The 26,527-nt window shown below is 37.0% G+C and overlaps 1 protein-coding gene across 6 annotated transcripts in view; it reads right to left on the bottom strand.

The window, feature by feature from the left end:
• ADAMTSL3 (ADAMTS like 3) overlaps positions 1 to 26,527 on the bottom strand; it is a 174,663-nt gene that overhangs the window by 82,270 nt on the left and 65,866 nt on the right. For all 6 annotated transcript variants that reach the window (XM_064668927.1, XM_064668926.1, XM_064668929.1 and 3 more), the window contains 3 exons: positions 12,215 to 12,342; positions 10,194 to 10,239; positions 3,870 to 4,106 (listed from right to left, as the gene is read on the bottom strand). In XM_064668927.1, coding sequence (XP_064524997.1) covers positions 3,870 to 4,106; positions 10,194 to 10,239; positions 12,215 to 12,342 — 411 coding nt within the window. The remainder of the gene's footprint in view (positions 1 to 3,869; positions 4,107 to 10,193; positions 10,240 to 12,214; positions 12,343 to 26,527) is intronic.

Raw genomic sequence — 26,527 nt, 5'->3', positions numbered from 1 at the left:
TATAAAGGTTGGCTTGCCACAGAGCTACCTCAAAATCAATTCTTCCTATGAATCACTTATTCAAGGTTTAAAGGCTAAAAAGGACAAAAAGATAACACAGACATTTTTTTTCACTCTTTAAATATTAAATGAAGACTGTGAATGTTCATTTTGGAAAAAAAAGTGCTTTTTTAACAAAAATTAACTACTCAGACTAACATGTGTTAGAAACACAGCTTCATGTCTCCAGTAACATTGGATGGAAAGGAAACGTTCCTTTCTAAGTCCCTGCACACCAGATCCCCTGTGCCTCTTGGGTAGTCCTTTAACAGATTTACAGGCAAGAAAACATATCTCCAAGAACTGAAAGAGAAAGTACATGAAACACCTTAAACAATCACTTTGAGAAAGCAACTCACAGAAAAAAAGGAGTCCCGATTCAGAAGAAATTAGTAATCTGCTGTAATTTTAAGTTTAAAGCACAAGCAAAGCTTATAAAAGTGCAACAGTCTTCCAAGAGCTTACAGAAACTGTTTTCAATGAAAACTCTGACAGATATTTACATCAAGTGTAAGAGTTCTTTGGTGGTGAGTGATACCTACTCGCCATATGATGACATGTGACAGAAGAGAACTAGCATGGCAGAAGTTGATGGGACTCCACTTGACATGTGGGATGTGTTTTGATGTCAGCTAGATTTATGCCATATGCTACAAAGCACAGAGTAGTGTCTGCCTTTTTTGGAACACAAGCAACTTGCTGACACTAAATGGAAAGTTCACTGCAGGATTTACATCATCTTTGACCTAATTGTGACAGCCTAGGACAGAACTACTCAGGCTGCTCCTTAGGACTCCAGATTTTTTGGGTGATGTGTGTAGTTATTGTCCAAACACATTACTCCATATTAGGAAAATTATCACTGTAACCATTTCAGGTACTGGCACAAGTAATACTCCATTCTGCATTCTGGTAGAAAAAAGCAGGTCTACATGAATTAAAACCAAAACCCAAGGAGAGGCAGGGCCCCAAAGCAGAAGGAGTAACTGGGTAAATGTTGCCCACACATGTGTCTGACATGCAGATGTTTTTGAATGTCTCCACCCACATCCAGATGGGCACAGCAGGAACATATTATATGAAAAAACGTTTGGGGAGTTGTGCAGAAACTTGAAAAAATATCAGAAGTCAAGTGTGAAAATACTCCTGGCAGTGCAGTTTTGACCTGTCCCCATTTAACACAACAGCCCCAGATATTTGTGTTGGTAACAGAAACAGGGCAGTAGCAGACTCAAACATGATCAAATGGTTTGACTGAGTTAAGCCTCAAGCAACTCAAAAATATATTATTAACATTCACAAGTTCCCTGCTCCACCATCTTCAGATTTCACTTCTTGTAAAGCCTCACACTTCCTGTCCAGAGAGCAGCCTTGTCATCTCCCCATTTTCTTCGACAGAGCTTATTTAGTTTGATTTTGCTTGATAAGGGAAGCGCAAAGAATCAGAACTGAAGCTGGACAACAGGAACTCACCATGCTTGTAAATTCATATGCTGCCAAGGTGAGAGTCTGAATAAGAGGCAGAATTAGTGATGCAGCCCTACCTTACCAAGAACCAGAACAGAAATGAAGGTGAAATCATGCTGGGGAGGAGGGGGCCTTGAGTCAACTTTGACACAATAAATGAGTAAAACCAGCACCACTCTCCTTATACCAACTCTTTCGTGCTCCCAGGCATAAAAGTGAAGATACCCACATCAGCAGTGTGATGTGCTCATTTAGATGAATTAACTGTAAAAACACTTGCCAAGTTATTTGCAGGCTGTGCCAATTATATGTCAGAACCCAACAGATGGATCTTACAGCAACAATTGTGGAGAATCACGACTTTACTGTCTCGCTTTTAACAGCAGTTGACTAAATAACCGTATTTTTCCAGAAAAGATCAGATGTCAATTTGTTTTCTTTTCCTGCTCAAACAGGAGTAGCACAAAACTCTGTGTCGGTTTCTAATCAAGTCCCTGCCTCCCACAGCCCCTTTCAGAAAAAACCTTTTGCTCTGACCCTAAAAGAGTTTACATAGAGAAAATGATTATTCAAATGACCTTTCATTTCAATTCATTGAATTTGAATTCAAATTTTTACCTCAATAAAATTATCCAACGTTAAATTATCAAATATATACTTTAAAAAGCAGAAATTTTCAATAGCCAGTGATTTAAAGAAAGTAAAGTGAAGACACCTGTTTGTGACTTTAAATGATGAATTGATTAAATTGCATAAGTCACAGCACAGGACACATTCTAAACCTGTTGGGTTTTTTCCTCTGAAGATTTATCTCACACTGAAAAATATTTTTGTGAAATTAGAAGAAAAAATGAAAAAAATAAAAATGGGAGAAGAAGAAAAGAAATTGATTCTCATCAACAGTGTAAATGTTCCAGTTCATTTTTGTGGAATGATTAATTTCTTCCTCCACTACTTTGTTTAGTCTAAAAATGGATTATTTAAATTTCCAAACATTTGATATCAGATATGCATATTAATACTACAAAATGCTAAGGAGAGACATTAAAGGTAGCCCTTTAAAATATACTTCTCAACTGTTCTTCACAAAATTGGATCCATTCTAGGCATAGTGAATTTTATGCCACTGGAAACCCCACAGCACTCTGAGCAAGAGTCTCACAAGCCTTTGAAAAACCCAGAGCTCTGTAAGATGCAGCATGACGCTCATGCTGGGATGGGCACAGACAGCAAAGGCTGCTGCAGATGAACCCAGAAGAGACCGTGACACTCTCCTGGGTGAAAGCTTCTATCAGGAGAGGAGACACCACGTTGCAAAAGAAATATATCATTTGCAAGTGTTCCCAGTGTTTATAGAGGTATATCCTACTTTAAAGTACTATCAATGAACGCAGTCTCTCTGTAAGGAATTCTGTTCCAGAGGCAGCAGATGCACTGTGTGTTGACAGGACTGGTATTGGAACTGCAGTACACATGGAAGTCACATAAAACCCACAGCAAGGTCCAGATCATATATTAATGTTGCTATAATCCATGCACCAGTCTTCTGCCAAATGTGTCAAATTTTCCCCTATAACAGAGCTATTTCTCTCACTGGGCCATATCCTGCATTTTTGAGTCGTGCACAGTTCAGACATTTAACAGAGCAACAACCACTTGCAGAGAAAGAAAACTAATTGCAATAACATATCCATTCTCTATGAATTGCTCTGTTCATAAAAAAAGATTGCAATATTGCTTTGCCAGTGAGACATGGGCAAAGTTGGCAAGCCTCAAATATTTCAACTCTCTGCTTTTACACCAACTATGTAAAGTCAATAACATAGTTCTAGTAAATAATAAATATATCCAGAAATACAGATTACCAGTAAAAAGATACTAATTCATTCAATTAAAACATATAGTCACCCACCCCATACAAGAAGGCACACATAATACACTCACACCTCCCATTCTGGGTTGGATCCACAAAACATCCAATATTCTCTTTAACAGAGTTCACATAAGACTCAGAGAAGGAATTAAATGAAATGGAAGGCTATGCAATTCCATCACACCCTGACAGACATACTAAAGGTTAGAAAGCTATAGCCACAATAACCAATTTAATTTTCACATGCAGAAATAGAAGAGTGAATGAATTTTATTGACCTTTTATTTATATATAAAAATATCCATGGCTAAAGCAGTCAGGAAGTTCTGTGTGCAGGAAAAGGTAAGTAATCTACAATCCATGTGGCAGTACTGGCAGATCTGTCCAAAGTAAACTGATACATAAAGATGAAAAATAACCTGAAGGCGCCCACTCATGAGCAAAGTGCCTCAAAACAAAGGTCATGTTTTGATTTACACCATGAACATACCTGGCATATTCCACTGATGCACATATCCAAGGATTCAATATTGCAACGAGTACCATCGAGCACTTTTGGGGCAAGCTCCACAACCAAGTTCTTCCCCAGAGCTTGACATTTCAGGGCACAGGGCGCAGTAGGATCATTATACACAGGGATCCACTCATACAAGTGTCCCTGGTATTTGACATCATTGTAGGCTGAGCACTGTTGGGCCCTGAAGTCACCTACATCTGAAGGGCAGTCCTGAAAAAAACAAACAAAAGAAACATTTTTTTTTAAAGAAAGGAATACTTAGCACTTGCAGTAGAGTTATCTGATGAATTACACAGAAGCTATTCAGACAGCCTTGGTTCAAGAACTGGTCTGCTATGACAAATATGCCACATTGCAAAGTTTTACTGTGTAAATTAAAACAATTTATGTTGCTTAATCCATGGCTTGCAGTGCAAGTACAGAATATGACATATATTCCAGTAACAACAACATAACCGATATGAGAGGATAATTCAAAATGCTAATTTTTTTGACACTATGTAATACAGATGAAGTCTGGTTCTGTAGCACAAATTAGCTTCTAAAGAAATCTATATATTTTAAGTGACCATAATGAGATGTCTTATATTTAATATTTCTCTTTTCAATAGCTTTTCTCACTAAAGGAATTCTGAAGGCTTTATACTTGTTCATCAGTGTATATGTCAGAGTAATGAAAGAGGTATTAATGCTACTTATAAATAAGGAAATAAAATTTGTCTAATTAATTGTTCATTATTGCTTGGAAAAGGGACAAGAGCATTAGGAGGAGACATCAGAACTTTCAGCACTTAATCCTTTAGTCTAATTACAAAATACCTTCACCTCATAGAAGCAGTAAGGCTTACTTTGTTGAAATAAAAATACAATTCAAATTGGAAATCACTGATTATATACTTCCTGTTCTAATGAGACAGTTCCGTACCTTTTCCCCCATAGCACCTACACAGCTGAAAGACCAAATATGAGAACTGTTTGAAATAAAATGTTCTAAAATATTTTTTCTACATAAAGCATTGCACCCAAACAATGATGTTAATATTAAACTATGGTGACAGGAATGAAGATGAATACTGATTGATTTGAAAATAACTTTGGTAAAGTACTGGCAAAGGAGTTGGAGTGTCAAACAATTCCTCACTACAGACTTCATTTGAAAGTATGTCCAGTGTCAAAGAGTCCATATGCCAGACTGAAAGGATATTCTTCCAAGAATTCCAACTGCACATATAAGCCAGATGTGAGGCTGATTTTAACAAAGTTTTGTTTTCATTGGATTGAAGACTGAAAGATTGTGATGTGTCAGCCGAACTCATGGAACTTATTAGTAAGTATTAGTTAACAACACTGATCCCAAACTCAGCTTCAACCTTATCAGTGAACGGAACCTTCCCTGAAAAAAAGCTCATGAAATAGTAAGTGTATTATACAGGACTGAGATTGAAACATACAGGAGAAAGGTTTGGATTTCAGTCCAGTGGCCTGTGCTCAGTTTGGGGTTTTTTTTTCACCATAGCAAAGATTAACCTAGAACGGTCTCTGACTTGGTTGCAGTCTATATAAAACACCTTCTAAAAGTCAGTATTATATCTTCTGACCAACAAGTGGAGGTTTTGCAGCTGAGCACTGAACAATTCACTGAGATTTTCCAGCAATGCTTTTCACTCACCTTACAGTGAGAATAACTCGGAATGATACTAATAAATCTATTATTTTTAATCTGGGATAATGCTAGTTTGAGCCATAGTTTTTGGAACTATACAACGATGGAATAAGACAGAGAAATTACAGTTACTGTAATTCTTTGAGTGTTTTACCTCAGCAAAATCCCACATGTGAGAGCTTCTAAAAACATCAAGCAGATACTGCGAGAAGCCACACATATTTACTGTGGTGTCACTCCCAAGAAATTCACCAAGTTTGCACTGGTGTAAATGAGAGCAGAACTGGGCTCTGACTCATCTGTCACCTCTCATTTTCCACAATAGCAAGTCTAAAAAGCAGAGAGGAGTTCAGAGTTCATATGGATACCACATGGTTCCCTTCCACCAATGCAAATAGAAAAGCAGTTAAGGATAAAAAATAATAAGTGGAAGTTAGATTCAAGTAAAGTAGCAATATGTAGGAGTAGAGTTATTCAGCCATGCACAGCTACATTTTCATCACAAAGAATTAAAGAGTGATCTGTTAAAGGGGCAGAGTGATGGCCTTCAGCTGAGCTTTGACAGGCTGTTGTTACAATCCATTATCACTGGGTGTTGATGCAATGCCAAGACACAAACACCACAATGTCAGGATGTCAATCCATGGTTACTGTATGTTTCTCATTGATTCAACACAATGCAGCTCCTTCCTTCCACTCATTTCCTGGCTGCTTGAGAGCAAGTGAATTCTCATCTCCCTGTTCTCTTTTGGCATCTTCAAAGAACCCAAAGTGATTATGGCAGTTCGATTCACATGCCAGCTCCACCTGCTTTATGTTTGAGCTCTATTCAAAAGCAGGAGCATAAAAAGAGCATCACAGAGGGATATCAAAGGGCTGAAATTATTATCATTTGCATTATATCAGAATTTGGATTGAAACCAAGTTCAGATCCCAGTCTTCCTGGGAACAATAAATATTTGTATAAAGAAAGGATTTTAAACAGAAAGACGACTAAGCACAGAACGGAATGTAATCAAGACAAAAAGAGGACTTGCAAACATCAGTTTAATTCCATTAGAGTGGGTCAGAAAAGTGAGAGGGTGTTTAAAAAATAGAAAGGAAAAGGTGGAGGAAAGATGTGAGAGGTAAGCAAGGGCGAAACATGTTCAGGAAGTGGGCAAGGTCATACAACCAGACAATGATACATGGGCCCCAACCCTCATCCTGTTTGTGTGTCTTTTTGTTCTTAATCTATTTCAGACATCAAGTCATTCCACCATTCCCTCTTTCCTCTAAATATTCCACATCTTTTCTTATTTGTTAAATATTTTTGCTACTCAATTCAGGATTTTTTCAGATTTCTTCATTTCAGCAATAGCTTTTGTTTTACACTCAATCCACTGAACCATTGCCAGGCCATTCTCAGGTTCATACACTACTACATAAGGACCTGAAGACATATCTATGAGTTCTAAGGCATGGAAATGTTGGCAAAAATAATCGCATCCAGACCTTGCAGTGGAATGAAGTGTATTTATGACATGACTTATGAACACATTAGACAGACAGATCTGAAAATGATGCTTCAGACATGACTACCATGCAGATTAAAAACACATATATATATTCCCATTCGTTTTGTGATAGATGATTAAAAACTACTGCATTCAAGGACTGGCTTCTTACGAAATGTATCTTTGAGTTTTGGCAGTGAGCACTCTCAGCCTTCGAAAACAAAGCTAACCTGGGAAATCTGTATCTTTGTAGGCAATGTTCATGTACAAAATATGAAGGTTGCATCAGACCCTGTGACTCTTGCCAACAATTACTCCACTGAAAAAAAGCACAATAGACAAGGCAAGAAAATTCCCAGTAAAAATGATGACACCAAAGAAAGTCTAGCCCTTTGTCTAGTTTTATTCTTTGAATCTCATTTTGTTGAAACCCAGCCAAAACTGATGAAGTCATTGTTTTGTTTTCTTTTTGAAATTAGCTTCAGTTTCTATGTTTTTCCTACACAGTTTTCAGGTCACTTCTAAGTAAAATCAAGATACCTGAGCTAGAAACCACCCCTGCCAAGGGAGCTATACGGTGCATCAGCATTATAAATATAAAATAAATAAATGAACAGATTAGAAACTATGTAACTCCAGGTGAAATATATAGTCTAAAGCAGACACAGTTCAGCCAAGTTTTTCTGAATGGAATAAGTTAACTGGTTAGGTGGATGCTGGGGCAATTATAGATGAATATGTTGAACAAGTGTGAGCATTATCTGCATATAATAAATGTTTATAATGGAATCAAACATGGGGATATCTTTTACAAAACAGTGGTTTTTATTACTGTAGAGGAATCACTCTGGCAAATGTATAAGTGACTTTTTGGCACATAAGAATGTGAAATTTATGGGGAAATGGCCCAAATAACTTGTTCTATGAATAGGACCCTAAAGGATTAACTTAAACACTTCCACATAGTGCACATCATAGCATTAGAATGTAACACTACATACAAAAATTGAGATATGAAAAAAGGGGTGCAAGAAAGGCTAAAAATCTCATTGAATAACATACAATGAATAGTTTATTTCTGCAAAGTTTCTGTAGGCTGAAAGCATACATGCAGTTTTAGGAAATCATGCACCTGGCACCTCAGTTATGATAGAAAGATAAGCAGGCTATATATATGCCTTAATCTCAGCAATTATTTTGTTGCTAAGACCTTGAATTAATTTTTTGATTGAAATATCACTAATATTATTCTGGAACCATGCTTGAGTTCAATGAACCTACTACTATTCTATTACAAATCCAGATGAAACCAATTTTCTGGTAAAATGATTCTTGTTCTTTTCATTAGAATGACACACATATTAAGCTGTGCTTCATTTGTACTCCCCAATATAGATGTTAGTGGTGTAATGTATCATGTAGCAAAATTACATTTGCAGACAGCTTTACACCGTGTATTTATACTGAATGTCTCATGTGGTTACCAGTAATACCTACTAATATGGAAAGAAGCTAGTATAAACTCTTAATTTTCAAACTAAAATTTTACTCCTAAAGTGAGAAGCACTCATTAGGAATAATGCTTTGGGGAAAATTATATAATTTGAAACTAAACTGGCCTAGTAGTGGCAGGTTTACATTAGGTGTAAGGCCCTGTTTCAAGGTTAAGTCAGATCTAAGAGCGGGTTTGAATTCAGTGACGCCAACCTCAAAGATCAACTCTATTAACAGTGGAAATCTCATTAAATATACCCTTTTTTGGCAGTTCTTCATTATCTGATCCGTAATCTAGGAAAAACCATTCCTGAGAGACTCTGACTGTATCTGAACTGAAATGGAAACCTGATCCCTTTCAGACATGCCCCAAAAGCAGAACTGTAAAAGGCAGTTTCCTGTCTGGAAATTAACATTTGAATCATCATAAATTCAAACAGATTCACATACAAGACGTCTGCCACTTGTCACTTTAAAATAAGTCCTAAAGTTAAAAAACAGGCTCCAGTGACTTCAGATAAACTCCCTGGGAGTTCACAGAGGATATGGAAATGATCTTAATTTTCTCTATGCTGAAGCATAAAGGGCCTTCATTTCCATCAGAGTTTTACTGCACAAACCTTAAAATGAAGACTGTCCACAAATGTATTAAAAGTATGTTGATCTCTGCTTAAATATGCAGATTTGGGGCAGAAAATATGCCTAAATTGATGTCACCATCTTCCCTTTTCTGTACACTGGGTAGTTCTACAGTCTTTTTGCTGAAGGGCCAAGGTGCACTCTGATGACCAGTTTGCACTATTGCAGGAAGCTGTAGTGCACAGGAGCCGGCAGGCAGAGGTACATTACTGCATACAATGCCTACAACCAGATATTTAGTGAAGCAATGCAGCAAATAGATTTTACAGAGGCAGTCTGTTCACTGCTTACATCCTGACTGGCTGCAATTTAGCTTATCACGCAGCTTTTAAAGATCGTGGTATTTTTTGCAGGTAGCATTTTTATTCATGAGTTCTAGCCACTGTGCACCCAGCTGCTGAGCCTTTTCTTCTGAAAGGGCAAGGAACAGGGTTTGCCTCTAGAATATGACTTCTGCATGCACTGGGTCTGATTCATTAATCACTTCCACTAGCTTCTGCCAGCAGAAACTGTGGCTGTGGTGTAAAAGTCATCCAATACTGAGGAGTGGAGTGTTAGAGGGAATATAAGGACTAATTATGCTATTTAAGATCTGAAAGGGATCTAGGCAATTAACCTCTTTGCTGACACAAAGAGTGCCACCATACCATTAATGATCACAAACGATCCAGAGCTCAGTTTAATGCTTCATCTAAAAGACAGCACCCCCAGGAAAAGCACTTGCTAGTTTAAGATGAGAATTGATTTGTTAATCCTCCAAAATGTGAAACTCTCCCAATAGGTGATATGAAACACCCTAAATCACAACTGGCATTGCAATTTCAAAAGAAAATGTCCATTTGGGAAGTCTGAGACCTCATGGTGTCATGCAGACTGAAATGTTTAAAAATTGTAATAATGATGGAAAGAAAATTATGCACCATAAGGTTTTAAATAAGAAGCAGCATTTCTTAAACTTTAACACATTGTTTGAATAAGTAAAATAGGATTAAAGGCCAGACTCACATTACTACTGCAGGTTTTGTATCGAATATTCCGACCTTCACAGTTCCTAAAAGACAGAGTAAAAATGGTAACACTGTATAAAAGCCAAACAGAACCCTGTTTTACAGCTAGTTATTCTCTTGAAAATTAGACTGCCCTACAATAATTTGAGCTCAAAATACAAAGTTTAAATACAAAGGGGGTCTGGGGATTCAACAGGTTACACTGCTGTCTCTCTTCAGCAAAGAACGTGTGACTTTCCCTGTAAGCCCAATTTACTGCAAACCTTATGAAAAACACATTTATTTTGGGAAAAAGATTTCACAAGGCATCTCTAAGCTGATCTGTGCTGACTGCAGCAAAGTTATTTACAATAAATGGGACGTAACGTAGAGGGAAAAGGAGATCAGAATATCTAATTAATAATTTTGAATTAAATATAATTATCATGGACTGCATGCATTTCTAAGGTGCCCAATGCTTGTGAATCCTGAAATCCAGGCAATTCAGATCTTCAGTCTGTTGTTAATAGCTGAAATAACAGGCACATAATAGAGTCATGGTTATTTATTATGGTCTCATAAATATAGGGGGGTTGGGTTTCACACTTTTTTTTTAGGGACACACTCTGCCAAACTTCTCAATAAGGAATGAGCACTTTGCACAGTGTAAGATATTCCTCATCTCAAGACTGGCAAAATCAGGCCCTTGAAAGAACTGGAAACATATTTCAAATGACTGAACAATAAATTATAATTAGTGATGTCTTTAAAATCAGGAATAGTTTTTCGGAATAATCCCTTCATACCAGAAAGACCTGCCTTACATTAAAGAATGTGAGAACGTATAGCTGGTAATTTACAGCTCTAGGACTAAATTTTCCACATCTTGCATGAAAATCAATGGCAAACATTATTTTTTTTTTTCTATAATATGTGAGAGGGATTAAAAAATAGCATTTGAAAAGGAAAAACCAATGGATGCCTCGAGCAAGAATTCAACCAGCCCAGCTGAAGGTACAACTCTTCCAACTCAAGATATTACAAGTCTCAAATTTCCTATCTTTTGCAAGACTGATTGTGACAGCATGCAAGTTAAAAACATTTACGATACATACAAATGTGAAAACTTTGTTTCACAATTGTGCATTTCCTGGAAATTGCTACAATCAAACACAGAAAAAAAACTTTTAAACTATATATTTGTCAAGGTATGGAAAACACATGTTTTTCACATGGGAACACATTAAAAATATTAATAAAACCACAGTGGAATTTATACTGCTAGAATTTATTGACCTCATTTCACAGTCCCTAACACACTGGTAGAATATTGAGGTTTCTTGCTGGAACTATTACTTTTCTCAAAGATCTTTGTGCATTTTGCACTAAAAGAAACAGGCAGTGCTTTAATCAGTCATCTTTAGCTCTGTATTTCATACAGTTTGCACTTAAATAGCACATCACATACTACAAGCCTTGAAGAAAATCTGAATTTCTGGTTGATGCTGCATTTAACCTAAAAAATCTCAATGAAATAGAACTTAAACATAATCAGCAGTTTTAAAAATGTTTAAGAATAATTCAAGCAAAACAAGCCATTATGGATGCCAGCAGAGATGCCTCTAAGCTGGCTGGGATCTCTTCCTGCCTGACTACAGGCCTAGTGCATTAGTCTTACTTTTAGCACTGTAGCAACAAGTCCTGCTTTAGTCCAGCTTTACTACTGAGGTAAATATGTATGCAAGTAACTCACCATTTGCTTTATTTACAGTGATGGGGACTCCTCTCTATACTGACTGTACTAAATAAACCACTCCTGCTATTCCACAAACACATTTCGTAACATGTTTAAGTTCTATAACAGTTGAAGCCTAAGCTATTTATCTACTACAAACATATATTAAAAACAGTATTTTTTAAATACTTGATCTATCTGTACACAGCACTTGGTTTCAGAAAGAGAAGTGACCAGCAGAGGATTGGGAAATCTGGTAGAGCTGCAGAAGAATAAATATATATACACATAAGCATGTGGCTTACCTGCCATTTAAACATCTCCTCAGGGAGTAGGAGGCTCCCCCTCCACAGGTCCTTGAGCAATCACTCCAGGCACCCCAGGCATCCCAGGCACCTTCCTTGTCTTCATCTGAGCGGGTAGTTCTGGAGTTCTGAAGAAAAACAGAAGAAAAGAAAGGAAAGAAGAAAGAAAGAAGAAAGAAGAAAAAAAAATATTCGGTATTTGTTTTACTGCTTGGCATTAACAGTACCAATTAAATTCCTTTGCTGTTTATTTACAGTATCTAAAATTTACTATTTTAATATATGATAATTGCATGAGGAAAAAGCAGAGTGTTTGAAGATACAGTGTTTTTGGTGAATTGACTTCTACCAAAGAGCTGCTGTGCCTGAACACACTGCCATTCCCAACCTCTGTATGTCCATCATGCTGTGTAGGAACCACCCAACTGATCTCAAGCAGGCAGACCAGGCACCATGTTCTGAGCAGGCTGCTGGACTTTCCAAAATCCTGCCCAAACGAATTTCATATCCAGGACTGAAGTCTCTCTGTCTCCTCAGGTGTACCTGCTCTCAGCAGTAAGACAAAACTTAAGCCCCTCAAATCTTCTGTGAAGTGTATGCCCAGAATTACAATCAGGGAAGCAAACCAAGAATAAAACCTCATTACAAAAAGTGCTGTTAAGTTGCAAGAGATCAGGGAAAAAGGCTTAGAGATTATTGGGCTACAGCAATTAAACACTGAGTGATGCTTAAGTTCACTTACAGAGGCTTCAAAAGCATTCATACCAGGCACCATAGATATAAAAATAGAAGATTTGTGACAAAGCCCAAAATTCTGCTTGACCCCATAAAAATGTCTTTTTTCATTTGCAATGTACACTGTTTAAGAAAACCGACATTTCTCAGAGGAAATTCTCAAAACATCCTAGAACATGGTAGCTTCACACAATAGCTCAATATCAAAAAAGTAACATACATCAAATTACGTAATAATGTCCTGCTTTAACACAACACTTTTGGTTTATGATTTTCTTCATGAACAAAATATAAAAAAAGCCAAGATTCAGGAGTTCCCCAAGATTTCTTTGATTACACTACAACTGTACAGCAGCTGTTCCAGTTACACCCTACATTCATTCCTCTGTCCCTGCAACCTTTAAAATTTCTCTTTCGAAAAAGTATGTGTAGATTTTATACCAAAATGTCAAGCACTGATTCTTTGAGAGGTGTCAAGCATACGATGGGCCTGTTATAAAGAAATTAAGATTTTCAGAATCCTATATTACATCCATTTCTCTAACCACTGTGGGGAGAGTTTGCACATAAAGCTACCACTAACATAAAGTAATGGCTTTTGGCATCATTATCAAAGTCAAATTGTGGATAAAAGTGAGGCAGTGAGTCATTTGTCTCAGGTGACCGAGAACACTGACCAATATTTACTCTGCCCCAATAGCATTGCAAATGAGAGAACATGAAGATCTAATCCAAGCTTTAATGAAATAACTATTTACAGCCAATTTTTTATTCTCATTGAAATCAGTGGTCAGCTTGTTGAAAAAAAGAAAAAAGTTGCTAGTTAGACAATAAGCATCTCCATTTGAACACTGAATTGCAGGAGCTGGTCTAAATGCTTCAGTGGCTCCTTAACTTTCTTGCTCTCATAAGTTTACCAATTTTACAAACACTTACTGTAAAGCTTTAAAGGCGAACTTAGGCCAATCTACCATTCCAAAAATGATCAAGCCCAGCTCTGCCAACATCTCTGAGGAATTTTCACACCGGTGCTGGGGTTACTTTATATCAGAAGCCAACTCTGAAATGTCTGACACTGAAAATGGAACAACTGCCTTCAATTTTGAACAAAAAGAGCTCAGCACTCCCCAACAAGTCACTCAGCACATGAAAATAAGTCAAGATGAGCAAGAATCACATGTTTCAAATTTATGGGTGCAAAATTAGTTTGTCTTCTGCAAGCCCAAGGCAAACAGTTGGGTTTTAATATGTTGAGAAATGATTAAACTTATTATATTAAAAAAGCAATACATGCCACTCTTTTTCAGAATAGCTAGTTTCTTTTGACAAAGCAGTGACAATGCCTAAAATAATCCTAACTTCATCATTGTATTAAAACCAGCCACATGATATTAACAGACAGAATGTCATCTAAAGCCTTAAACAAAGTCCAATTGTTCACTTCCCAAACTGCTTTGATAAAAGCCATTGTTCTGAACTGTATCTAATTAAAAAGCCGTAAATACTATGATGATCAAAGCAGAACTTTATGCCAACAAAGCCTTCTTCAGAATCATTGACTAATTCAGTGCCCACAGTGTTGATTTAAACTCCAGCTAGATCAAGCTATTTGTCCCATGGGAAAGAGTTAAAAGCAGCTTGCACTGGCTTAGTAATTTACTAGCAAAATAATACTGATTTACTAGCTGTCTGGTTTCATAAACTCTACATATTACATTTGTCTACACCATGGTACCAAATTGAAGTAAAATAAAAAAAAATATCATCAACACCATGATTTAAACCAACAAAACTTTGGAAACTCATTTAGAGATTAAGCTGAGAGCTAATTGCAACTGGACACAAAAGAGTATTCTTGTACGTCAGGACTGCATTCACGGCTTGCTTCTTAACTTCAGTTTGTCATGGTTTTATTGTCTTCAGTCATAGTTCTGATATGGGTCAGCAGTGAAGCTTTGAACCATATCAGAATAGTGCTTTTCCTTTAGTGGTTTTATTTTGCAACAGAAGTGCAACATGTGCATTTTGCATATTTGCTGTGAAAGTATCTACCAGTATAAACCAACATAAGGTGTGTGTGGATGTGCACAGGCAGCCACGATGTAAAGATGAAGCCACAAGTGCTGTAGTGAACCCAGACAAAATAACTTAAACCAGCTAGAAACACAACCTAGATGGTTTGCTGCTCTTTTCATAGAACTAGATGGGAAGAGGCAGCACACTTCCATTGGATCCAGCTCTGCTAGTGGGAGCTGTACCACATGCCAACACAGGGTTATATGCAAACATAGCAATAGCTAAAACCTATACAAGGTTTTCTGCAGAAATTAATCCAGTTTATATGATAAACGTAGATTCAAAATATTTCATCCTAATCTGTAATCCATTCTGAAAGCAAAAAAAGTTACAACACTACACAGGGACCTGGGCAAGGATCACTTGAATCAGGGGGTAGGGGAAAATAAACTCCAAGTTTTGAAGCACTTGGTGACACAGACAGAGCCTCAAAGACTGAGATGACAGCCTGCCAAGGTTTCCTCAAGGTCTGAGGCCCAGTAATGTGCAATCTGAGTCTCTGCTGACAACCCTGTACTGACAGAGACAGCCTTGTCCACAGAGAACTTTACTGAAGTGTGGCACTGGTAGATTTGGACAGAGGGGAAAGTGTTAGTGCCAGTTTGCCTTCTGTCCAGGGCTCTGTTTTGCTTCTGCCACATATGGGCACATACTGTAACACCACGTTCTGCAAATTATTTATGTGAGTGTGTTTTCAGGCCGTACTTGCCTTGCAATGTACTACTAAAAGTAACCGAGTATAGCAGAAGTGGGCACTGAGGTAAAATAAATGAAATCCAGATGTTACCAGGGCTGATCATTAATCGAAAACAAGGGGATTTTTACTGTCACTTGTAACAGCCAGTAAATAACAACAGCTACATTGACACACATTACAAAAATCAAACACAGTGCTGTTAAATGGAGAAAAAAAAAATTATTTGGCCAAACTTTTGTTTGGCTGTTATGAAGGATGACATAATTGTCTTGAATTTGGTCATGCAGACTTCAAAGGAGAAGTGGTGCCAGAGAACTAAGGTCAGTTTATGCAGTTTTATTATTATTCAGACATCCATTACATAAGGCTTGGATATGTAAATGTTTAGCATTCGGTGTAACAAAGATTCAGCTTCTCAACAGACACGCTCAGATACCTTAAATGTTTGTTTTGCAGAGTTTTTAGCATACATTTTTGCTTTAAATACAAACATAAGGCAAGCACATAGCATGTGACACATGGTAATTATTGTAACAGTGTGTGTAATGAAAAAAACTTAGAGATCCAACACAGAGAGCTATCTGCAAGAGTCCCCAAGTGACAGTCCCCCTGCTCTGTACATATCACAACACCAGTCCTGCTCTGTACACACTCCTGAGCACTTCCCCAGAGCAGGGTGCCCAGTTCTGTCAGGTTCTAGAAGAGATTGGTATATCTAGAATATATAGATATCTAGAATAGATATTGGTATATCTAGAAGATTGGTATATCTGGGCAGCAGATATACCAATGTGATGCAGATCATGCCTCGGGCTGGAGGGATATACAAAGTGCTCTGTTCAAAAAGGTTAGAGTGATGTGTTTCACAAAATAAGACTTGGTCATTACAAATAAGGACTTGGATATGCAAGAATATTTACCAACACATCTGCTACTATGCCAGTGTCAGTGCACACTTACTCTCTGGGTAAGTGTGCTTTGCTTTTTCTCATGACTTCTTATCAAGGTGATTTATACTAATTCACAAAGGGATGCCAAACTCCAAAAGAGAATCCCCAAAAGGAGTTACATTGGCACAGCTATAGCATATTGCTATTTAACAACACATTGCTTTAACTAAATTTCTCCGTACAGGATTTAGATTCTTCAGATTAAACTCATCCAAAGGAAAGAGCCTATTGAAGGGTATAAACACAACTTCAGTACTGCTAAAGGCCCAAATTAAGCAATGCTCAAAGTTCAGTACTGGCCCTTCTCCCAGGAGTAAATTTCATCCTTGATGGTATTTTTGAACAGAGATGAAGCATTTCCTTTTTGTTGCTTCTTCCCACTCTCACAATCCATAAATACTATTAACACTATCCTGACTTTGGAGTCTTCCAAAACATGTTGTTTCTCCGCATACCTACAATGACAACAAGAAAAACCAATAGAAAACAAGAAAGAAAAAAGAAAAACCAATAGAAAACAAGAAAGAAAAAAGAAAAACCAATAGAAAACAAGAAAGAAAAAAGAAAAACCAATAGAAAACAAGAAAGAAAAAAAACAATAGAAAACAAGAAAGAAAAAAGAAAAACCAATAGAAAACAATAGAAAACAAGAAAGAAAAATAGAAAACAATAGAAAGCAATAGAAAACAAGAGAAAACAACAGAAAACAAGAAAAAAATAGAAAACAAGACAAAACAATAGAATCTTTCACTTTTAACTCCGGCTGTTATGTCTAGAGCTTTTTGACAAACTGTACTAGAAATCTCTTTCACTGCTAAGGTCACATACAAAAATGATTTACACCTCTATTTTGTACAATCTAAGTAAGGTGTAGAATGCAGGTTACAGATTTAGGAAAAGCTATTTCAGTCATGGCAGCAACTAAATAGAAGAACAGTCAAAACATATTTCCGGACAAATAAGAATTAATGAGATTTTGCATTGCCTGGTTTTAGCTTAAAAACTTCCCCTTGTTTCATTACAAGAGATTTCAGGACATTTCCTGATATATTTCTACTATTGCTGAGTTCATAATGTATTACCTAATTGTGCACTGTATATGTCATTCAGTTTAATAAATCTTTTACTTATCCATAACAAAGTAAATTATATATTATTCTGTATGTTAAAAAGGACCTATCTGGAATTAAAAAATCCTGGAGAAAAAATAATGCACTGTTATTGATAAAAAACACCTGGGAGTAAACGCAACTATTTTAAGCAGATGTTTAGCAGTAATTAATTTTGAAATTACTAACATTATTTCAGCCACATTAACTATTCCTTGCCACTGTGTAGGGGTGTTCACACACTACATACTGGCTGCAAAATGGAACCCGTGCCCCATAACAACATTTCAGAAACCTAAGCTGGTAAAGCTCAGCAATAAGGCAAATCACCAGAAAGAAATTAGTCAAAAGGCAAATGATGGACTTGTTCAGCTACGTGAAAAAATATATATGGGGGCTCAGATGTATTCACAGAGTGCTTGGTGTTGAATTCTGCAGCATATTTCCATTCTACAGAAGTTTTGAATAAATTCAAGTTTTGGAAAATGAAGTATGCCCAAGTGTCAAACACAGGAAATATTTACAGTGTAATTCATTTTCATACTAAACTAAAAGCAAATCTCGGCATGTTTTTCACTATTATACTGCATCCAGATTTTCCCATTGTCAGTGTGTTGCAAAATTTCATATTGACAACACAGGCCTGCACTGCAGGAGTCAGGACAGAGCTGGAGGTTTTGGCAGGTGGAGCTGGGATAGTTGAGGCTTCTGGCATCCAGGAAGGGATGAAATGTTGCTTGGCTGTTTGGCACCTATGAGCTAGTTGAGGTTTTTGGCACTGAAAAGAGTCTGTATCACCTCCTTCCTTCTTTGTGAGCAGTAACAGAGGAAACACGGAATTTGTGGGCATGGAGAAGGGAATCGTGGGTTCCCACCCTCACTACTCCAAGCAGAAAGCAACTGCATTAGTAAATCTGACTCCTCCAGTTATTCTGCATCTAACAACAGCTGAGGACACCTATATCTTCCTGGTAAAAGGAATCAGCCTTGAAGTACTTAAAACATAACTGTTATTTTTCAATTTCTGAGTTAATTACATTATTCAGATGAGTTTACAAAAACTCCACACAAATTCTGTTTTACTCACTGCTGACAGGTTTTGAAGACTTACACCAGAGTTCCAGGGTATATTTTTATCCCATTGCTGACTTAGACAAGAGAAGCACTTGTTTCTGTCCTCTCCTCTGAACAACAGGAAACTGTTTTGTTTTCTTGGATGATTCTCCATAAATTAGTATTTTGCAGAAAAATGTCTAGCAAAGAGAGAAATCCTTTTTAAAACCCTGATAAGCATGTCCTGCAAATACTGATGGATTACATCATGGGCAGTGCACCCGAAATCCAGACTTAGCTGCCCAGGTCTTCATTCATGCTTGCCCAACTAGAGCCATGTGAGCCCTGTTTCTGCCTTATCTGCAGTGGCAAATACTATTCCACATTCTCCTGTATTAGAACATAGAGAAGATATTAGGTCCTGAGAATAGGGAGGAAGACTACTGATTAATTTTGGTGATATTCAGGCAGGCAGGCAGTCCAAGTCTTTAATGCTTTTAGGTCCAGCCATCCAGGACAGCTGACCAGGATCAAGAATATGAAAAACTTCTCCCTGAATTTCCAGTATTTCTTTGTCTTCCAAGATTTAAAAGTACATGTGAATATGTAGATGGAAATATATAAATTTGAACTCTCAATACATGTCCATTCCTCTGAATCTGCCACATCTGAAATGGAAACTACACTGAGAAATGCTTAGCCTCACTCCAATTCCCTCCATTTCTAAGTGGCCTGGAGAATTAAAACTTGAAGATTTGCATGTGTAGCTGGAAAACAGCTCAAAAGCCACAGACCTTGGAAAACACACAGAAGTTCTGAAAGGAAACATAACCAGGAAAGCAATATAAAGTGTAGCACACTGCCCACCTTCTCAGTAGCCAGCCTGAGGCAAACACTTGCCTGGGCTTGGAAGACAGATAAAGGCAGAATTTTAAAATAAGCAAAAAAGAAGGAATGGGATGCTTTAAAAAGTTTATTAGAAATATGATATTCCTTTTTAAAATATCATTGATTATATTAACATTCCCACTGAACAATTTAAAAGTTATAAACTACTATGTATGAAAATAATTTAAAAATTATAATCAATTAGAAAATATTCTCCAGTATATGGTATTTAAATACTCAGTCCTTGCATTTGGTTTTGCAAAGAAAATTTGGCATAGACATAATGAGAACATTTTCACATTGAAAATGCAATAAGCAGTCAAACTTTTTCTTTGCAGCTTTTAAGGTTATGCATTATGTCCATTTTACAGATGAGAACTTGACCTCAGGAAGAAGAGGATGAAGTGCATTGTGAGAGTAGCACAGCTGAGAATTATATCTCAGTGCCCAAAGGCAGATTTTCTTGCCTCTTACAGAGCTCTTCCACCTGTTTTTCAACTATAAACACTGTCCTTTCTACTATGGGTATCCACAGCAGGTACAAAGTGTGAAGGGGAAGACAATCTTCAAGACATTTTGATATGTTAATTATCTCTGGGCCTACTTCTAAATTTGCATTAACAACATTCCATATATTTCCAGGAGTCCATAAAAGTAGTAAGAATTCATGAAAGCTTTACTGAATTGCATATTCAAAATTTGCACCTGGACACACTGGATTTTTCCACCTTCACACGACACACCACATGTTCCTCATCCAGCACAAACAGTGTGATGGGTCAGCCAGAGTCCAATGTGCAGAATTCCTCAGGTGTATAATAGAAAAGGAGATTCCAATTTCTGGGAAATATATCTGGCATTATTTTTTTGAATTATCTTATTAAATCTATTATTTGCAAACATCCAAATAAAGGTGCTTTTAAATACTTTACCATGCAATTTTTAAAACTGGTTTCAAAAGTTGAAAACTGCATCACTTCAGTACATGCAGTGGAAAGAGAGGAGTAACACAGATGAAAGGATGAGCATTATGCCTGGGAAAGCAGCAGATTCCATCAGCTTTCAAAGATTATACAGTGGCACATTGGTGCCACTGTCAAATATACAAAACCTTTCCTGTTGAGGTTATTTTTCAGGGTTTTTTCCCATATTCTGATGCCATATGAAATTGTAATCATACTTCAGATATTATGCATTTTTCAATGCTTTTAAATCATGCTTCCCATGTAAAAAACCAATATGAACCAAAAAGAAACCCTAATAATTTCTCCTAAGAATCAGGTACCTTTCATAGACTCTCATAGACTCATCTCTCGATAAAATACCTGTGCCACTTTAGAACTCCTCATATCCTTCTTGATGTGTTCATTTGATGGAGACCCCCTTGACAGTAATTGAGGGAGTCGTTCCAGGGTAAGGAGAGCTATAGCAGAAATGCTATCAATTGCTGAATCTCTAGATTAAAATTAACCAACAAGGCAGCAAACTTACAGTTTACTATAGGAGAAAAGTGGCACGGGAGAGCACAGGGGGGGACTTTTTGTTTCCCAGCCTAAAGGTAAGCTGTAAGAACACGTAGAACAGACCCTGACACAAAGCCAGGAGCTGTTACCACAATCACCATCAAACTTTGCTCCTGATGCTCTGTCGTTGTCCAGGTGGTACTTGCCCACATTACCCCTGCAAACCCTGAAGGATGAGAGGTTCCTCTGCTCAGGACATGCACATACAATTGGAATACACTCTGACCATCCAACAGATCCACTTGTTCCCACAACCTCATTAATTACTGCATTGCACTGAACTTGTTAAAGGGTTGATTTTCCAAGAATCCCGTGTACAAAACCTACAGACAGGTTATGGAAAAGTAAATAAAGAGGGAATACGGGCATTTAAAATTACATATATATTGCATACTATTTTCCTCACAGTTTATAACATCATAAACAAGCTTTGTCCTGTCACAATGATACATTACATATTTAATTTAAAGCAATCATTTCAAAATACACCAGTCATTGACACACACGTACAGTACCTTGAAAGAAAAGTCATCTTTTTGCTAATTGGTTACAACAATCTTTTTTCCTTTTTTAAGAAACTGTTTCAAGAATTTAAAGTGAAAAAATCCCACTGAAACCAATCCTTTTTCTCAGAAGAAAATTACTGCACCTCTAACATTTAAAAGAGCCTTAATACATATATTTTGAAAATTTGTTTAAAATAATTTTCCTGACTTGAGACACTGTCTGCCAAGTTCCAGCTAGAAGGAAAATTTTATGGCTAACTGCCAAACCTAGAATAAAAGGAGTTTATAGGGGAAATACTGTCAGAAGAATAAACTGTGGCAAGAGCAGCCAGCATAGGAAAGTCTTTCTTGTGCATTTTGTCTATCCATAATCTGCAATATTCATAACCCTGGATATTGGGATATTGCACTCTTGCCTGCCTCAATTTTGTGCCAAGATTATTCCTAGTGCCAGACTGATGATTTGGTTATAGGTATTTATACCCTCTCACTGAGATGAGGCATTCAAACTCCTCATTTGTGAACAAGTGATTCGACTTATGCCTCCTGACTCACCCTGCTATTTAATACTACATGTAGCACTTTTAATGGTAATATTTCTGTAAAAGTAATGCAAAGCAGATCACAGACCATAAGCAGATACAGCCTGGCAACAGAACAAATGTCAAAAGGAAAAATATTAAATCCACATTGTTAGCTGACAGCAAGTATGAGAATCCTAATTTTTATTTTTATAAATGTAGAACAACTACATTTATAAATTTTGAATTTCAAAGGAATTATTTCATGTTAATATATTTCTTACCCCTGATTTTAATGTAGATATCACTTAGTGTAGAGTCATTTTAAATACATCAAAGGAGAAGACTTATTAGGCCTATAACTGAGAAGCAGTCTGACTGAAATTAATTCTGCCCAAAGAAACTCTAAAACTTGCCAGCCTGACTATACTGCCTCTTTACTGTGGCATAAATCGAATTTAACCAGATGAGTTTTCTTCTCAGAGAAAATAGTTCTTGCCTCCTTGACCACAAGCTGTTCTGTGGGTGATGTTAAGCAATGGCACAACTGATCCAAAATCAAAATACAATTTTAGTGTTTCTTTTTATTACTCATGCTTAACTTAGAGACAAATTTAATATCTAAGTTTGCTCAGCTCCACTGGCTCCAGCTGATTTCCTGCCCTTGAAGAACAGTTTCATTCATTGTTTGGAAGGGGTCTCTTTACACAAGGGCAGCCTCACTTGGAGATGTTGGGAACGTTCCACAGGGGACACCTGCACTAGTGAAGTGTGTCCTCAAGCTGCTTTTGCTCTGCCATGCATGTAACTTTTGTTTGATCACTGGTTATTCACAGTCAAAAGATTGTACCAATTCTGTCATCTCAAGCTTCCTCCAGCTCTGTTCCCTCTCCAACAGCAAAACAGACTCAAAGTCTTCAGGAAGTTTTTTTTTTTAGATAATTTAAAAACAAAAAATTAAAATGTCCTGCCCATATCTCATCTTGCAGATGATCTCAATATGCAGAAGTTGCATGCCAAAACATCTTCTGAGGGCAGATTTTGGATATAACTTTTGTACAGGTTAAAAAAAGAAAGAGTTGCTGAGAAAAAAGAAAAAGCTTCATGTGCAGAGAACAGTTTCCCAGAAATGTATTTTATGTGGGATTAAAAATGCAATATTCTCTTGTCATTCCTTTCCACTTTGAGTCAAATAAAATATAATCCACTGAAACTCATTTGATATCTGGTGAATAGTTTTCCTTTTATTGATTTTCTAGCTTCCAGCCTGGGGAGAAAAAAACCCTGTCAAGGGAACAGTTACAATGGCAGCACAGGTCTAGATCCAACTCTCCAAGAAGCAACAGAAAAAGAAAAAGCCACTGACTTCAAAAAAAGGAAGATGAGGGCTTAATTACATATGTGGGGTAAGGATATATTTCTCCATTTGGAAAAATGTTAGCACAACTTGCTTTCTCTTCTGTGTCCAAGTTCCTGGCTTTTAATTCTCCAAAGAGAGAATTATCCAACTAATAGTATTCATGGGAGAAAAAGACAATTTCATCTATCTTGAGTTTGATTCTGATTTCATTCCAGATCTCTACTACTGTGTGTGTTTCCCTACAGTATCTTCAGCACTCGGCACAGGGTCACAGGCCTGGATATGGAATATTAGCATGACTCTTTCCATATCTGTTCAGTGCCAGTGTTTCCTATTATCAGTCCAGTATTTTATGGTTATTGTATTAGCTTCCCAGCAGTACTTTCTCAAGTTCTGTAGCCTGAAACCTCCATTAACAGATGCTAAATAAAATAGTTGTTTTTCACTTTTAGATCTTGTGAAAGCCCATAAAATTGAGTGGTCAGTTTGTCCAATTTTCTAAAGAAATTTTCCAAGATTTGAATGGGCAACATATAAAACCACTAAAAATACTCTTGGCAGCTCATTCATTTGGATTGTGTTCCTTCTGCCAAGCCAACTAATGAATAGCTTATTCCAAGATAGGACTTCCGCATGAATTTTTTGCAGTAAAGGTAAGAATATCTATTTATAAAATTCCCTGGTTGCCTGTATTTGAAGGATTTGGAGAAGGGAGGAGTTTTTAGGGTTTTTTTGTGGTGTGTTTCGTTTTTTTGGGGTTTTTATTATTATTAAAAGGGATATTAGCATTTGGACTTAAGGAATTTTTCTGTAAATAAATTAACCAACAAAGCTCCTTCTTGTTATAAATTCTTCCTTATACTCTAGTAAATGAAAGATAACCAAAATATCACTGTCAGGCACTTACTGAATAAAGTTTGATTTAAAAGCCATTGAAATTGATAGAAAGTATCTCACTCACTTTGTTGGGTTTTGTACAGGACCTATAAGACCCCCTTGAATTCCATGTCAGCTACAGCCAAACTACAGATGTGGATGTGATTTCTTACACATATGGGCAGATAAAGATCAAAGAAGAGGGGAAAAATCTCCTACATACTTTTCTCAACTTTATTTCTTTTACCAATCTCCCTTTATCAGTGTTCTGGCTATGGAGCAGGTATTTGCTCAGACTCCAGAACTATGCTGCTTCAAAAACCCTCAAAAAAGATCCACTTAAGAACACCATCTTTTTTCTCCAACATCTTTAATATAGCAAAGTTCCTTTTTTTGGCATGAAAGAAAGATATAATTTTTATGTCTTTTCCTGTATTCCATATACAAATTTATTTTGAAAGCCTGAAACTAATTCCTGATTGTTTACACACCTTTTTTTTCCACTGAAATATGGAAAGCCATATTAATTAAGTGAAACTTTCCAGAGTTCTAGGGGATCAATGAGCTATGCAGTCCATCACACTCAGCTAACAGATTTAAACTAGTTTACCCACTGTCAGATTCCAAACACTTTTCAGTTTTCCACATTTTATGGCATAACTTACTTCTCTTCTGAAAATAGATCCTCGAAGGAGGCTTTTTTTTTCCTTGAGGATAGATCTTGCTCACCATTTATCAGCCTACTCAAAGAACACAGTATAATCAGTATATCATATTTATGTTGCTGAGCACAATTTTTTTCCCCTTACTGATGCACTACATCTGTAACCATCTTCCATGTTTTTTCCATGCACATCATTCAACTCTGTTAAAAATTCTCTCAGTAGCATCTCATGAGTTGAAAAATAAAGAACAAGCTTCTGAGCTTTTGTAGAGATGACAAATGGCTGATGGTCCAAGTATAAATTTGGCCTGTGATCTCATTCTCCTTTCCCCTTTGTGTGCTCAAAGCCAGAGCAGCAGCCAGATAAGAATAACTGAACAATAAGGGACTACAGTGATAAGTAAATCCTGGGTTGGGAAGACTTTTCAATCCTGATCAACAAATACATTTCAAAACAAGCTAGACAAATACCCATCAGGAAAAGTTCACTTGGAGTTGATCTTGCCTTGGAGCCAAGGTACAGACCATGGTTTCTTCCAGAACCATTTTCTGTTTGATCTATACCACACACCGCAGGAGCAGAGAAGAGTTATGATACAGCTACTCTAAAGAAGCAATCAAGATTCAGAAAATAAAAATAAGGAAATGTCTACCTCTATTTTAATCCACACACCTTGGAATGTCTCATACTTTGTTTGGAGACAAGGTCCATCTCTCAGTTATCTGTTATTTCCAAGACACGTGTCCTGGTTGTCTGTCAGAGGGAAGTCTCTCCCAAGACACACTATTTCACAATATCTTCCCACATTAGGCATCATCCTTCAAAAATCATCTCTAACTACTGTTTTGCTCTACTCTTTTATCACAAATCAACTTTGTGTTTCCTATTTAATAGAAAAGCAGCTTGGATTACTCAAGACCATTCCATTGTCTTCTGGAGGCTGGCTATATATACCTACTCCCAGATGGTCTGTCTGGAGACAGATATATCACATACCCAAAAACTACTTCTCTTTGGGGGCTTTTAAGCTTGCTGATGAACTATTTCTGCCTGATTTAGATCATTAATTTAACTCTCAAATCCTCATTTGCACTATAAATACCACCTATTGCACAGATATTTTTTCATCCTCCTTGCCACCATGGATTGACAGCTTTCTTTAGAAACTCCTCCTAAAACACTAGGAAGCATCACTAACACAGACAACAGCTGCTACATCCATATTTATCTTCATTTTGCTTCACCTCAGTTCTCAGTATTTGTAAGTGGCCACATAGAAGGTTAGGCTGTGTTCTGTGCTGCAAAGAGCTGCAAGAGTCTCAGGGGAAGCAAAAGAAGTGAAGAGGGGGGACCA

This window comes from Pseudopipra pipra, chromosome 12 (genome assembly GCF_036250125.1).
Source record: "Pseudopipra pipra isolate bDixPip1 chromosome 12, bDixPip1.hap1, whole genome shotgun sequence".
Lineage (NCBI taxonomy): Eukaryota > Metazoa > Chordata > Aves > Passeriformes > Pipridae > Pseudopipra > Pseudopipra pipra.
The sequence above is the reverse complement of the archived record's forward strand: the minus strand, read 5'-3'. Positions and strand labels throughout refer to the sequence as shown.